This window comes from Hippoglossus hippoglossus, chromosome 9 (genome assembly GCF_009819705.1).
Source record: "Hippoglossus hippoglossus isolate fHipHip1 chromosome 9, fHipHip1.pri, whole genome shotgun sequence".
Classification (NCBI taxonomy): domain Eukaryota; kingdom Metazoa; phylum Chordata; class Actinopteri; order Pleuronectiformes; family Pleuronectidae; genus Hippoglossus; species Hippoglossus hippoglossus.
In genome coordinates, this window is record NC_047159.1 from 16227238 (window position 1) to 16242627 (window position 15390).

Sequence of the window (15390 nt, forward strand, 5' to 3'; positions counted from 1 at the left end):
ATGGAAAGATATTAACGGGGGCAATTTACAAAATATTCCGGTTTGACGACAAGGAGCGACAAAAGCGTCCATATCAACCACCTTCTGAACGTGATCTTCGTAATAACTAACAAACCAAGCATCGTATAGGTTCACTGAATGAAAATATTGAAACTGAAACACACATATCTTGCCATAAATATCATCAAAATGCATTTTTATTAAGAAACATTCCTAAAATATAGCATTTCCCACCAAGAATACAGCAATCTCCGCCATCTTGCTTGAGAATATCGATGCAGAGGTCTGCGCAGGCGAGCTTGTCGTTTGTAGCGCTGTGCATTTCGTAGGATTCTCTATGTAAATTTGTACATAACTTTTCGTAAGATATCTTACATGCCACGTGAGACCACATTGCACAGCCCTACGTGAGAGGGTTACTTGCTACCGCCTGGGGATCCCTCAGGGTAACACCCTTAGCCAAAACCATTGTGTCCAGCTTCAGAGACCCAGAGAACTCCATCCCCTCCTGACGCCGTCTGAAGGGAGACAATTTCTTCAGAAAGACATCTGCCTCATTTCTCCTCTGAAACTTTGCTGGCTTATCCTTGGAGCTGGTCAGTGGCATCACTGTGGTTATTGTCCAATCAGTTTTTTGCTTATTGTATTTTGGCTCTAGTTTGGATAATCGACTTGGTTTCTTGGGATTGGGTTTTGTTTGGTCACTGTCAACAATCTCATACTGAGGAAAGATGCTGTGTCGAGGCAGGGATGAGGAATCAAGTCTTGGTATGGATTGGTATTCCTTAGACTGATATGATGGCCCAGACATGTTGTTATAAACACAATATTCTCCTCTTTTATCCTCTACCTCCACATCCTTTTTTAATGCTGAACAGGACAGAATGGGCGGCAATTTGACTGGAACAGGTTTAGGTGGAAAATTTAACTGCTGCTTTTTCTTAACATCAATTTTCGGTGGGGGCCGAGGAATAAGCACTTTACATTGCTTGTTATTGACAGGCCTCCTTGGACTTGTTTCCCTGTCAGGTTGCTTTGGAGAGCTGTTTGTTTGGGCCATTACAACACATTGCTGGTCGACTCCTGGTCCTGATTGTGCTGGGGCCTGTACAACTTCATCCTCCTGTGAAAAAATTGAAATACAGATATTGATATACGGCAGAAGGATACAAAGAAGACCTATCAAGAGTAGCCTACCTGTTGTGCAGAAGTAGGATGAGATAATCGAGGAGTAGCAATGACAACAGGCACACATCCTTGAGCCCAGGCATCGCAGGTTGCTGGCATTGGCTCTGAGTCCTCACTTTTAGATGCTTCCTCTGGTCCTTCTCCCTCATCCGGGCACATGATTTGTTGCTCTAAAATCTGTGTGAGGTAGTTCTTGGCCCAAGATGCGGAAAAAGGTTCTAGCTGAAAGACAGAGATAAGCAACATCATGGATGTTACATGTAAAATAATGTTCACACTGAAGTAAAATCTAAATAAAACAAATGTGGACCTTCCCATTTTTACCTGTCTTTCAACGTACACCTTCAAACAGCCGTCCATGACTTTGCTCAACAGTTCATCCATAATCTCCCCAACTATCTCATCATTTTCCTCCTGGATCAAGATCTTATTCCACTGGGTTTGGGTTAAGCGACCAGTAATAATTTCCAGCTCCTGCGTTGGAAGTGGGGTCACTGGGACGGATGACATCCGTCTACTCTTGCCGGCTTGGGACTTGGCTGCAGAGCGGGGCATCTTTGCTTAGGGGCTGAAATTACAAAAGGAATAAATACATAACTATTAATAACAAATAATAATACTATCGAAAAAGACTGTAATTTCAAACTGGATCCAAGAGCCATTAAACCATTTATTGAGTGGGCTAAAGAATGGTGGAGGATTGATAAATGTGTGGACAGATGGATGGATGTTTTTTTTTAGGAATTCATCCTCGAGGATAAGGAGGGGTCTTTAAACCTTCATCAGCTAAAAGCTTCTGCATCATAGTTTCAGTGCTAAACAAATGTAGGTATGTCAGCATAGACTCAAACAGAGGTCATAGGACCTGAAACACACCCAACCTTTATTTAACCTCATATTCTCCCAACTCCTCCCCTATCCACTGACAGGGGAAAGTCTCCACCTTGTCTAAGAGATGAACCTACAAGCTTTAGATTGTGAACAACAGCTAGTAATAATGAGTATTATTACAATAGTAATAATAATATAACAAACAAATACAGTGATATTTCTGGTGGTCAAACCAACCAAACAAACAAACAGAGAAACAACCAGACAATTACAGTCTCACTACATGATACATTCTTTAAAAACCTCACCACGGTTTATAAACTATCGGACAGCTCTACTTGTTTCATCCTGTTTAATAACATAATATACCGCTTTGATAAAACAGCTTTACACACATGGCCACAAAAATCATTGTTTTTGACACATTTGTGTAATATAAATAATCACAGCGTTATAAACTGAGAAGAATCCATAAAAACTAAAACCTCACCCGTCGCTTTGTGTCCTCTGTTCAGTAGAGTCTGCGGTTGCTCGGCAACAGAAGCACGCAGTGGTGACGCGGTACGTAGCGGGACGGACGTTGTCTCTATGGCTGCGGTGGACGCGGAGGTAATCCTGTTGCTAACGACCGAAGAAAAGTGCTTCGTCTGCGTTAGCTTTATATGAAACAATCCAAAACAACAGCCCCGATGGAGAAGGAGTGAGTTATCTAACCGGAAGCAAGAGGACGTACACGTGTGTCACAGCAAAATTAACGGTATTCTCTCTATGAAATAGGCTGCGCTGTTGTTGTAGTTGGCTCTCGTTACGTTAGCCTGATGCTAATGTGAAGTATTCAGCGTGTGTTTTTTAACGAAATGGTGAATTCTCCCGATCCAGACCCTTTTCACAGGGACCCTCTCCTCTTCTCTCAGACTGACGTCCCCCCACCCGCCGTCTCCATGTATCACAAGGAGAAGAGCATCCCGATCAAAAACAGCGCCTCGGCTCTGTACAACAACCTGGGCGTCCTGCGCATCGCCCCGCGGCGCCTCACCTACTTCACGGTGGTCCATGCCAACGTGGTCAACATGGTGAGCGCGTCCTGGGACGGACTCAACTACTCGCACCGCCAGCTGCAGTCCAAGGAGCCCAATGTGGCCACCAGCGCGTCGCTCATCATGCAGGTCGGTGCAGTCACTGTGTCATGGAGGTGTCCTGCTGCCTATGTGAGAGCAGGGGAAACAGGATGTGCCTTCAGCTAGATCAGAAATGCTCCATCTCTATTTTCTATAAATGCACCTGCAGACTGTACATCTGGACAGTGGGTCATTTTTGTTTTGTTGGCTATGTTTACAAAACTAAAAAAATGGGACAGCCATGTCTGATGTTAAAGGGATATTTCAACCAAAAATGGAAAATTCAGTCATTATCTACTCACCACTATGGATATATGGGTGACGTGTTTGAGTCCACAAAACACTTCTGGAGTTTCAGGGGTAAAGAGTGTTGCAGCCAAATCCAATACAATTAAAGTAACTGGTGAGAGATTCTTCAAATGTTTTAAAAAACCACAGAAAGAAAACACAACATGCCTCCATACTGCTCCTGTGGTGTCATCCAAGTGTCTGCATTCAAATTCGACAATTTGAAGTTACACTGAATGCATGCAAATCATAATACAGACAGGGAAGGAATGGAATCACCATTTACACACAGTTCAATTTTATCTGACAGAAAGTAACATAAACTTAAATTTCGATAAAATAATAATTCAGTCAGTCAGGGGCTAAAGCTTGTGACCCATACACATCTACAGATGCTCTTCTTCCTTGGTGATGCTTTGAGAGGGGAAGACTGGCCATAAAATCTTATTGGCTGCTGTCAGTGTTCTGTTTTAGATCACGACAATTTCTGGAAATGGGGGGGGCTGTGTATAAAGGGACACACACTACAGTAAGGATGCAAACACCCTTAGATGCTTTTAAGGTCGAAAATAAGGTCATTGTTAGGTCATTGAAAAACAGGGATAAAATAAAATTTAGAACAATTTGCGAAATATGTAATCTAATAGGTTAGTGGCAAATATTAAAGGGTGAATTTTAACATTGACTGTGTCATGAAAATAAAGACATTTTGTGTTTTCTTCTTGTAACAGGCTGCATTTTGTTCCCTGCAATCTCGGGAGCTGCTGGTGGTGACTTCCCAGAAAGGCATCCAGGTAGAGGTTTTGTTTTTGTCTGCTTTTCTCTGCAGTCAATGATTATTGTTACATTTAAAACAGGCACTGTTAGTTGTGTCTTTATATATATATATGTGTGTGTGTGTGTGATGTGAGTCATTGAGAATATTTCAAATGTGAACCTGTCTCTTTTAGATGTATGAATCTGATGGCTCCATCATGGTGTACTGGCATGCGCTGGATACTCCAGAAACAACTACAGGTAAACTGACATATATACGCTGTGACTGACCTGTCTCTATTATTTGCATATGATATAAATGTAACATATTTAGCAGTTACTGGAAATATGTTGCTGTGGTTGATCCTTCTTCATGACACAAACAGGATTAAAAACATCAGTGGGAGGACCTGGTTATTTAAATGAAATTAAACTTTCCAGGCATCTACACCTACGTTATTAAATTTATCTACAGAATCACACGTGGCTGTGAAGACATTGTACACATGGGTTTAGTTGCTGAGTTTTTTGTGCAAGAGAAATGTATTAATCTAAAGTTTTCAAATCTAGTGCACTCACAGAATTTATTTGTGTCCCAGGTCAAGCTGTGTTTGCTCGAGGGATATCAGCAGTGCCGGAGAATTATATATGTGTGGGTAAGTATGAGGTGAAATATATCTTTCATTTACTCAACATATGCACTGAAAATACAGGGCAAAACTTACTACCTGTCTCTTTCTTTCTATGTAGGCATTTCATCTGGATCAATTCTTGTGTTTGACATTCCCAGTAAAGGCACTAATATCTCCTTGTCTGAGGTGCTGGACGAGCACAAGGAGTCGATCACTGACATGGCCTCCGAGTGCTCTGGCAGCCAGGTACAGTGTGTGTGTGCTGTCATCGCCTTTTTATCGAAACCTTTGTTGATCGAAGGTACCTCTAACTTTGCAGACCACATAAATAAATAAATTAAAGCGCAGTCTTATTAAATACAGGATCCCTGTTTGTTTCTGTCCACCTCTCCTCAGGAGTGCATCGCCGATCTGGTCAGTGCAGATGATGGGGGCAACCTGTGTGTATGGAAGTCTGGGGAGGAATTTCAGCTGCTACACAAGATCCATGGCTTTGAGTAAGAAGTTAATTCCAGCATAGTATTTGTGATTTTTGGTGCACACTGTAAAGTTGAGCAACAATTAAGGGGTGCAGTGACAACCAACTAACACTGAGCTATGGGGAACCCCATCATCCAACCTTAAACTCCTCCTCGACTCATACTTTCCCCTCACTCTCTCTCCCATCTGTCAACATACATTAAGGTACTCTGATGTGTGTTCCTTTCCACTGCCTCCTGTTTCCTTCTCATTTCGCCTTCCTGGCTCTAATCAAATGTCCATTATCTTTTCCGTTTGTTCCCTGATGCCAATGATCCTCCATCTTCCTCCCTGCTCGTAGCATGAGCTGCTCATCTGTCAAGCTGTGGAAAGGCACAGTGGTGGCAGGTTACGGCACAGGCCAGATACGTCTCTACGAGGCAGTGACGGGGATCCTGCACGCTGAGGTCAACGCCCATGCTCGATGGATAAACTCACTAGACATCGCTCCTTTTTCTGGACTGGTGAGTTGTGTAAACCAAATAGATAAGAAAGAAAAATGACATTTGTTTGAATTGTCTTTACAGTCATTTGTTGGTATTTATCATTTAAAGTGTGCAATTATTAACTTTGTTCAGTGATTTTTGTGGTTGGATCATACTAATGCGTTTTTAAAATGGCGCATATTGTGTGCTTCAGCTTCTGTCTGCTGCTGAGGACTCTCTAGTCAGAGTGTGGCACCTGAATATGACCCCGGAGACAAACAGCGTGGAGGTAAGGATCCAGGATCAAGGCATTTAGGAATTTTTAACTTTTGTCTCTTACTCTCACTGAAACTTTGGCTTTGTGTTTTTTCGTTTCCTTTTAGATTGCCCATTTGCACAATGAGTGTGTGACAGACACACAAATCTGTGGCGCCAAGTTCTGCGACAGCGATGGCTATGCTTTTGCAGTGACAGGCTATGACCTGAGTGAGATTATCCGCTACACACAGACGTAGGACGTTGCCTTCACCGAGGTTAATTGGATGAATGTGAATTTGGGTTGCGACTCCGCAAGAGTGTATTTATAATAATCCCTTTTGGGAGAGCTGTTGTTTCTTGGGGTCCTGTCTCAACATCTCTACATCTACAAAAGGCTAGAAGGACAATAGCATAAAACTAATTATGTTATAAAGTTTCTATAAATATTTTAAGTATAAATCTTTACATGTATGTGGATGTATCTTTGAAAACAAATAAAATATTCTGTTGTTCTTTCTGACATTTTCATTACTTTTAAAAAGAACGCCGTTTATAATTTTGCACTTCACAAATGGTCCAGCAGATGGAGGTGTGGGTTAATTTTTTTTTTTTTAGCAGGGCAGTGACGGTGTAGTGCAATGAGAGTTCACTAGAGGGCAGGGTGGAGTTGCATTAAAGGTTATGTTGGACTGAAGACCGAAAAGAGAAACTTCACATTGTGATTGGACACTGTGCAGACCACAGGACGAAAGGCTCTTATATCCGCCAGTAAACAAGGCCACATCGCACAGGGAGGTCTGAAACAACTTGTTTTCAGTTTGGTGGCTAGTTTCAAGGATTGGCCTCCAATGCATCATCTCTTTCCTGCCATGCCACCAGTCTAGATATGACCGATGTCATTCTATAATTAAATGTTTGCCTCAATTAACCTTTAATTGTAGTCTTTTATGCAGTCCACTATGTCCTGTATGTTGGTGGGAAATGTTTTTTTTCAACTGTGGTGTTTAACCCTAACTGTCATGTCCATGATGGATTTGTTACCCTTGAACAGACGTTTAAATTTGGTAAATGGAACGTTTTAGTCTAGAAACAGTGGAAACAGTAAGTTTCTTCCAAAAATAACACGAAGAATGACCTTTGCTGAAAACAACTGCAACCTAATTACTATTGTTGAACAATTTATGATGCGAGTCAAAGCATCACAAATAAAACAGAGATACTGTTTTGTTGGGTTTGTTGACACAAGCTGAAAATGCCTTTGCTGGAAACAAATCCTGCCAACTCAGCTGTACTTTGGAAAATGTTGTGTTGTTTATTCAGTTAGTTCACGTCAGGCAGCAGGTATCATTGTAATCTCGCCTTGTCATGACAAGATAAGAAGAATCAGGTCAGCCCGGAGTTGCGCGCTCTCTCAGTCTGGGGCTAAGCGTGCTTCAAATCCCTGAGTTCTACCCTTTCCTGGTTTGCAGTCAACACTGGTCACATAACATCAGCTGACAGGACTGTTTTGAACCCACACACATGGCAGGTTATGTAACTTATATTTGATCGCCACCAACTTGACAGACATGTTCATGCTGAAGCACAAAACATGCAGTACACAGGCAGTAATGGGATCAATAATTCTCCTCAGGCTGTCATGTTGTGTCATGAGTCCCCCGTTGCCTGGGGTGGAGCGGCTGGCGCTGGCTGGAGAGGGACAGTGCAGGACTAAGCTGTCAATATGAGGTCCAGGATGGCACTGACATTACATAACTATGTGGATCAGTATGGAGGGGGGGTCGGAAAGGTCGGTCAGAAGTCGCACACGAAATAAGCAGAGCTGAGTAACAGAGTTTGTGGGAGAACAGAGCTGGTGGTTGAAAAGAGGAATATGGCCTCAGTTTTCTCTGAAAAACACGCAGGGACAAACAACAGCCGTCATTTATTCCTTGTTAACTAAACCAATAGTGCTTTTCGACACACTGGTCCCCATACACAGCCCCGGGGCCACTCACGCTGTGTACTGCTGCAGTCCTCGTCAATAGTCGGCTCTTAGGTGCCGCACACAGCTGAGCACACAATGTCGGGGAGAACAGGCCTCAACACGAGCTGCTCTCAGATACGGTCGGAAATAACGGTATTAGAGCAACATGTCCCCCTCATCTTCTCCAGTACTCACTTTGAAAATCTCTTATTAATGAGAGTGACAAGGCAAAAATAGATTCTGCAAGACCTTTAGCAACCCCCCCCCTCCCAGATGTCTGATGTGTCACCCAAATAAAATCACAGAAGAACCTCTGATCACATTAAAATTAAGAAGACTTAAACCCCAGAGGTGACATCCTGACAAACAGCACACACACACACACACACACACACACACACACACACACACACACACACACACACACACACACACACACACACACACACACACACACACACACATACAAAGGAGTGACTTAGTAGAACACCAAGAAAAAAAAACTCCATGGACCTGAGGAAACACAATCTTACAAATCTTCAAGACCATAGGCAAGTGGACCCACCAGTGCCTCACAAAAACATCCCACCTCCCATCCAAGAGGCCTCCTTAACCAGCAGGGGGTCCCAGGGATAAAACCTCTGTGGGTCTTTACCTATGTAACTACCCACTAGTCAGTTAGAACCAAAGAAGCCCCTCGGGCAAAAGGCAAAACGCCCCCACGAGGCTTCCTAAGAAACTAATGACCCTAACAGTAGAGGCAGGATTTAAACAAGACTCAAATACAAAAAGGAAAACAAAAGTGAAGAGAATAGAAATTAATAGCATGTAATATATAGGAGAAAACATGAAAATCACAACAAAGAGAATAGCTGTATTAGTAAAATGGAGAAAAAGTAAAGTGGAAAAAATAAATAGTGCATTGAAAGTAATATGTTATTCAGCTGCTATAAAAAGTCTCTAATTCTATTAGATAAAAGAAAATATCAAGTTAAACAAGTTTGATCAGTGCACAACCCAAACTGCAAATGCCTGGATTGTACGATACTGTGCCACAATACATAGTTCATCCATTAAAACCGGGTGTGGTGAGTATCTGTGCGCGTGTTTATGTGAGTGCCACACCGTGAATATCTGTGAGCCTGTTTGTTTGCGTGTTTCTTCATTATTCGGGGAGCAATTTATCCCCAGCCCATCCAGCCTTGGGGCAGCCGCCCGCCTATGGGCCTGTCTCTCTAAGCCTGCCGGGATTGAGCCTCACCACGGGGGATGGAGAGCCTAAAGCCCCTCCAGCCATGCCTGCTGCCACAGACAGACCAAGCTCTCTGACGAAGAAAACCAGCAACCCAGACGCGCTTAGTAAATAGATCTGCCATTTTAAACACACTGAAATGAGACGGAGAAGGCTACTGACTGACAGACTTGACGATCTCCCTCTGCTGAGAAGCGGCACAGACGTGCAAATATAGCATTAGGGCAGACAAACACAGGAACGAGGTCAACAAACATTTGGAAAAAATCACAAATTGCATGTGCATAATTTTTGCATAGCTACAGTATTTTTACGTGCCTGCAGAGCCGGGTATTGAAGTATTACTGAGAAGCTGGCATTGTATCGTTAAAGCACCAAGAGCCGGCACTAAATGCTCGGTGAAACTACTGACTCATTTCGTTTTCTGATTTAAATCTGCAAGAACGTATTATTTGGTCCAACGAGTTGTGACACTGACATTTCATCACTTTTTAATGATATGGTAAACGTGTTAGCAAACAGTTGCTGAAAGCCACTTATTTCACATTGTTTTCACACAGTCATTTAGTAAATTGGCTGTATTTAGTGTTTTTCCATTCTTTTCAACCACTCAAAGTGCTTCACAGTCACATACACATTCACTCAAAGCACTTTTTCTATCCCACACGGCCAGGTGTCATTTAGGGTTCAGTATCTTGCCTTAGGAAACTTCGGCACGTGGACATAAGGAGCTGGGGATCGTTACAACGCCATGCAAATCTGGATTAATTTGTTAAATAAAAAGGATTCTGTTTATATCCATCAAAATAAAGTACGGGGGAAAGTTTTGTCAATGACGTGTTTATTAATGTACTGAATATTACGCCATGAAAATCTACTGGGCTATATTAAAGTTATTTATTTCATATGGAGTTGACTGACTGATTTGACTGTGGTCAAATGGTTTAAAGCACATGATGCAGAACTACTCCAGGTATGATGGCAAATTTAATAGGCAAAGCAGCTATGAGAGAGGGTGTGTAGAGGTGTGTGAAGTCATCAAGGTGACTATGATAACTGGAATGTGGAGGGACCGAAGTGGCCTAACGACTGGGACAGCTCATCCAGTCTGCAAACACACAACAGTGATACAAATTGTTCGGTGTATTAGGGTGGAGAATGGTCGGTGGTGTAGACAAACAGTTTGGAAACAGGGTGGATCTGTTTGTTGCAACAAACTAGATTATAGCTGAGCCAAGCCGAGTGACCCACCTCCGCAGCTACAGCTCTGTGCATCATCAGACTGTGAGACGGAGAGCCACGTCCCTCGTGTCATGCCAGGACACCATGTTGCCTGTGTGGGCCTCTGATATGGGGGGGGGAAGTCTCAACATGACTGAGCCACTGTATCTGAAATCTCCACAAACCATGAGAAGACAAGTGAATAAAAGAGATTTAAGGCTACTACCATGTTGTCAGGCTGAAATAATTACCTTCACCACCAAATGTTTTCATTGCTGTTAGTTTTTTTCTACCAGCACGTTAAACTACCAAACCTATTTGGGGAATTGTTTTGTAGAGAAAAGGCTAAATATTTTCTTTAGTTGTGTTAAAGATGACAAACAGCTAAATGAAATGTAACAAACACTGTGTTGTTCACTCTGTCACATTCTGTGTGAGTATATAGTTTCTCAATCCGGGTCACACAGCTCAACCCTACAAAGTGGGGAGTGTTATGAGTCAAGTCAAGTGAGAAAGCATATCACCGTTGTACTGGAGGCCAGAGGAGACGTAATCTGCTCACAGGTGGATATTGGAGGTGGGAATGAATTGCTGCAGTCAGGTTTAGGTTGAGAGGGGCAGCTTTGAATCAAATTGGGTCGAGCCTGACTCTAGCTGTGATTGTTTTATTGGATAATTTGGTATTTGAGTTGTGGGAAAACAGGAAGTGAGTCAACACAGGGTTAAGTGGACACTGACTATTTTAGCCCATTATGCAACGGTAACACACACGCACACACACACACACACACACACACACACACAATGTACATGTACCATCATTTAGAAGGCATGGGTAGGAGACGGGACTTAAGTGCATTAGATTAGAGTAAAATAAACATGATCAGACCCTGCCATCTGCACGGGGATAGCACGGTTGCCTAGCACTGTGCACTGTTTTGATTGTCTGACGTTGATGAGCTGACGCTGGTGTGTGCTAGTGTGCATGCGTGCTAATGCCTGTGTGTGTATATGGCCATATGTGCAGATGGCACCATTTGAATAATGATGGATTCATTTTGAGAATGCCTCCAAAATAAAGTCAGCCCTGCCTTAGATTTGAATCCGTGTGTTTGTGCATACTTTTACGATATTTATTATAATAACATGATCAATGACAATAACTAAAAAGATGCGGGATAAGTTGTTTTTACCATCTCAAACCTTTTTTTGGGGTTAGGGTTAGATTGGACAAAGATTTTATCATAAAAAATGAAAAATTGAAGTGTCATGTTTTGTATTGTATATTCATCACAGGAAGGTAGAAGATAACAGCACATGCTCAAAGATGGTTGATTCTATCATCTCCATCATGAACCTGATGAAGATTTGGTGGCTTTTTATTCACAGCCACTCTCCCCCTCTCGCACATAATCACTCTTCTCATTACCTCTGGTGTTTGGGCGAGAGAGTTATTGAGTCTCAAAATAGAGCCTCAGCAATAATAACAGCAATATCCTGCAAACCCTTATCATTGTGCTCCGGCACTGAGACTGCTAATAGGGTTAATATGAAGGAGATGAACGAGCGTCTTCAGGGCACAACCTGAAATCAGAATACATAAACATTCCCATCGCACACTGGGTTCTGTGTGTTCTTGCGTGTGCACACAGGGCATGTGTGTCTGTGTGTGTGAGGAGAACGAGAGAGAGAGAGAGAGAGAGAGAGAGAGAGAGAGAGAGAGAGAGAGAGAGAGAGAGAGAGAGAGAGAGAGAGAGAGAGAGAGAGAGAGAGAGAGAGACAGAGAAATGCTGGCTTTATAAGTGGACAAACTTGACATTCACCTCAGTGCACACACACCATTCCTATGTGGCAGCTATGGAGAGAGCCCATGCAAACTAAGGCTGCAGAGACGCACACAGAATTTATCCACGGCATCAATGGAGGAAATAGATATGAAACAAATTGACAATCAAAACATCTCATTATTAAAACACGTTCAGCAGCCAAGAAACAGAGGAGTGCTTTCTGCATTTTTTAAAAAGGAAACAAGAAGTTGTTTATTGTGACTTTATAAGAGTTTTTCTTTTTATGTGTTGTTATTTTTATTATTTTGGATATTGGTAAAACTAAAATTAAACTGATTGATTATTGATGTAACCCTAAAAGTACCTCCACAGAGAGGAAAGCTTCGTAAAGCACCTGCTGTGTTAACTAGCGGGTGCTCAGTTCATCTCTGTTGAGTGTTTGCTGCACGCGTGTGTCTGTGTGTGTCTGTGTGTGTGTATGTGTATTGTGTGTGTGTGTGTGTGTGTGTGTGTGTGTGTGTGTGTGTGTGTGTGTGTGTGTGTGTGTGTGTGTGTGTGGGGGATGATGGGAGGTGTAGTTGAATCAGTTCAATTGAGTTTAATCAAGTTTAATCAAGGCCGTGTTTGTTCTGTCAAGTAAAGCAAAGCTCAGTCTGTGCGGCACAAGGTCGAGACTTTTTAGTGAAACAAAATCTATTTGCTTAAAAAGATTGATGCTTCAGAGACAGTGTGACGTTTTTCATCATTCATCATTGTTTGAGTAACCTTTCACTGTCAGGGATATGGTAATTCAACACGTTCACACATAACAGTATGTGTATGGTGTGGGTTTTTAGTATTTGGCATCATGGGACTGAGTATTTACTCATGCTCCATAGTTTCATTTCAGTATCTATTCTAATATCTAGGATTAGTAATGATTATTAAGTTACTATTAAGTACAGTTCTGTTGAGCTCAACCCAAACATGTTGGCTTTTCATCTGTCACTGTTGTTTAGAGTTACATATTTAACATATTCATACAAGTTCATTGCATGTAATATCCCGATGTCTGTTTGTACAATATTTATCTTTTCAGTCTTTTAACTTATATTGATAATATATTTTTTTAAACTTTAACTATTATACCCATTCAGGAAACCATAGCAATGATAATTAGCTGGATGCCATGTAATTTTGCTCTACAGTGCACTTGTTTTTTGTGTGGTGAGAAAGAATAAAGTGGATCTCGAATATTTAATCCAATAATAAACGTAGCGTACATTAGGTAAGATAACATATAGCCCTCATGAGCTTAGACTCGCATGTTTCACATCAGAAAAGCTGAGCTGAAGCGGCGCCCTACTGACCCTTTTATACCCCGCACATTCCCCAGCTGTTCTGTCACTCAACGTGCACCACAAATACACATGTGCCCACATATACACACTCACAGGTGTCACAGTCTAATACAAAGACAGTCTGTTTGAATGGTTTATAATTAAATCACTGGGTCTGACTCAATTATTGTCAGTTAGTTACTTTTTCTTATTGAACACTTTTGACATAATCTTGACCTTTCCATGAGGAGATATAAATGACTCCTTTTAGTATCGTGTCTCACACAGAGAGCGAGGCTTGCCTCTGGTTCTCACTGGTTCGGACAATTACAGTAAATAACCCTATTGTTTCAGGAGATGAACTTGACTCCACTCATAATGCTTGTAAATGTAAAAGCTAAATCACTCAGAATAGGTTGGGTAGGAGATTTCATAAGGCTTTTGCTCAAGTTTTTACTTCACTCATGATGACAGTGCTTTGGAATAGGACGTATGGAGGAAGAGGAGAGGGATTATCAATGTTTTCACATAAAACAGCCTAACTCTGAAAGCAGGAGCCTGTGTCATACACACGCAAGAGATTAAGAACCTTAAAAAATCATAATACTGTAGCAGAGGATGCAGCTGACGAGTATCACTTGACTTTTTCATTTTGTCAACTTGACCCTGTTCATATCTGGCATGAGGACAAGACTTTTTTAAGCACTTAAATGGGAGATTTCGAGCTGTTTCGCCTCCACAACATAACTAAGGGAAATGTGTAAAACACACATTCAGGTGTTTATTTCACTGCGCTTTGTCTTTTTGCTCCTGTAGATTCCATTTACAGATCATTAAAAGGCTGTTTTCTCAAAAGTTGTTTCTTTTTCTGACACACTGAACCATAAATATCAGTTTCAGTGGTAATTACATGCACCAGAATCTCCTGTTGTATTCATATCTATATTTAGAAGGTTTTTACGGGGGCAGGGGGGGTTCTAGCCTGAATTGTTCATTAATTTGAATGCCCATTGACAGTATGTTTTTATATATAGAGTCATGTATGGGGAAACACTATACGATTGCCACTTAACATGCATTCTTTATGACGGGACATGTGTAAATGGGGACAAGACACATTGAGCACAGGCTGAGATCCAGTTGCTCAGACTACATCTGGAGGTTTTAGTAGTGTGGACATGAATGCGTGATGTATGATGATTGGGTTTGGCTGGGACTCTTAAGAAATAGACTTATTGTTTTGTTTTCTACTTCTTATTTTAACATCTTGTGTCCTGCTGTTTAAAAACATCACATTTGGTCTTTGTAAACTGAAATGATCTATGTGTTTATTTGCAGTGGTGGAACTTAACATTTTCCTGATGTGAAAGTACTAATAAATAAGACACAAATGTACCACAAAAGTTACTTTTCTTGAGTAAAAGTAACTTTTATTTCAATATACTTAACTTTACAATATACGCACCATTGTGTATTTGTATATAGAGCAGGGAAGTGAGATCTTGTGAACTCACAAACTAAGAGCTGTCTGCTTGGGATTGGATCTCTCAACACGTCAGCTATATGAACACGGCCTCAGTTCCTGTCCCCGACGGGCATCCTGCCTGTTCACCAGGACAAAGTAAATGATATTTGGATAAACACTAAGTGGTTAATAGAGCAGAAGTACAAACACTGCAACCTGGTCATTTGTCCTAAGAAAGCTGTCAGACCACTGTAGAAAAAAAGGCCAAAGTGTCCCACACATCCTTCTTTTATGGCCGGTCACTCCTCCACTGCATGCCTGTGTGAATAGAGGGAGAAAAGAAGAGAGAAGTTTTGCTCTGAGAG

General features: G+C 41.7%; 2 protein-coding genes across 2 annotated transcripts; one reads left to right on the forward strand and one right to left on the reverse strand.

Moving 5' to 3' along the window:
* Nucleotides 1–403: 403 nt before the first annotated feature.
* LOC117767708 (uncharacterized protein C2orf81 homolog) lies at nucleotides 404–2633 on the reverse strand. Its single transcript, XM_034595533.1, has 5 exons — nucleotides 2510–2633; nucleotides 1513–1748; nucleotides 1198–1410; nucleotides 1035–1123; nucleotides 404–518 (listed from the first exon to the last, which is right to left on the reverse strand). Exons 2-5 carry the CDS (start codon nucleotides 1741–1743, stop codon nucleotides 404–406), a joined length of 648 nt encoding a protein of 215 aa, XP_034451424.1. The 5' UTR covers nucleotides 1744–1748; nucleotides 2510–2633.
* Nucleotides 2634–2929: 296 nt separating this feature from the next.
* wdr54 (WD repeat domain 54) lies at nucleotides 2930–6532 on the forward strand. The gene is made up of 9 exons (XM_034595326.1): nucleotides 2930–3185; nucleotides 4157–4219; nucleotides 4376–4442; nucleotides 4781–4837; nucleotides 4932–5059; nucleotides 5210–5310; nucleotides 5634–5796; nucleotides 5972–6046; nucleotides 6141–6532. Exons 1-9 carry the CDS (start codon nucleotides 2961–2963, stop codon nucleotides 6270–6272), a joined length of 1011 nt encoding a protein of 336 aa, XP_034451217.1. The 5' UTR covers nucleotides 2930–2960; the 3' UTR covers nucleotides 6273–6532.
* The last annotated feature ends 8858 nt before the right edge of the window (nucleotides 6533–15390 follow it).

What these genes read in the sequence shown, in the direction of transcription:
- LOC117767708 (XM_034595533.1), bottom strand. Translation starts at nt 1,743, where the DNA reads ATGCCCCGCTCTGCAGCCAAGTCCCAAGCCGGCAAGAGTAGACGGATG. An exon ending in AGGTGTACGTTGAAAGACAG is followed by an intron (nt 1,411 to 1,512) that starts GTAAAAATGGGA and finishes TCTGTCTTTCAG; the next exon opens with CTAGAACCTTTTTCCGCATC. An exon ending in ATCCTACTTCTGCACAACAG is followed by an intron (nt 1,124 to 1,197) that starts GTAGGCTACTCT and finishes ATTTTTTCACAG; the next exon opens with GAGGATGAAGTTGTACAGGC.
- wdr54 (XM_034595326.1), top strand. Translation starts at nt 2,961, where the DNA reads ATGTATCACAAGGAGAAGAGCATCCCGATCAAAAACAGCGCCTCGGCT. An exon ending in GGAGAATTATATATGTGTGG is followed by an intron (nt 4,838 to 4,931) that starts GTAAGTATGAGG and finishes CTTTCTATGTAG; the next exon opens with GCATTTCATCTGGATCAATT. An exon ending in CGGAGACAAACAGCGTGGAG is followed by an intron (nt 6,047 to 6,140) that starts GTAAGGATCCAG and finishes GTTTCCTTTTAG; the next exon opens with ATTGCCCATTTGCACAATGA.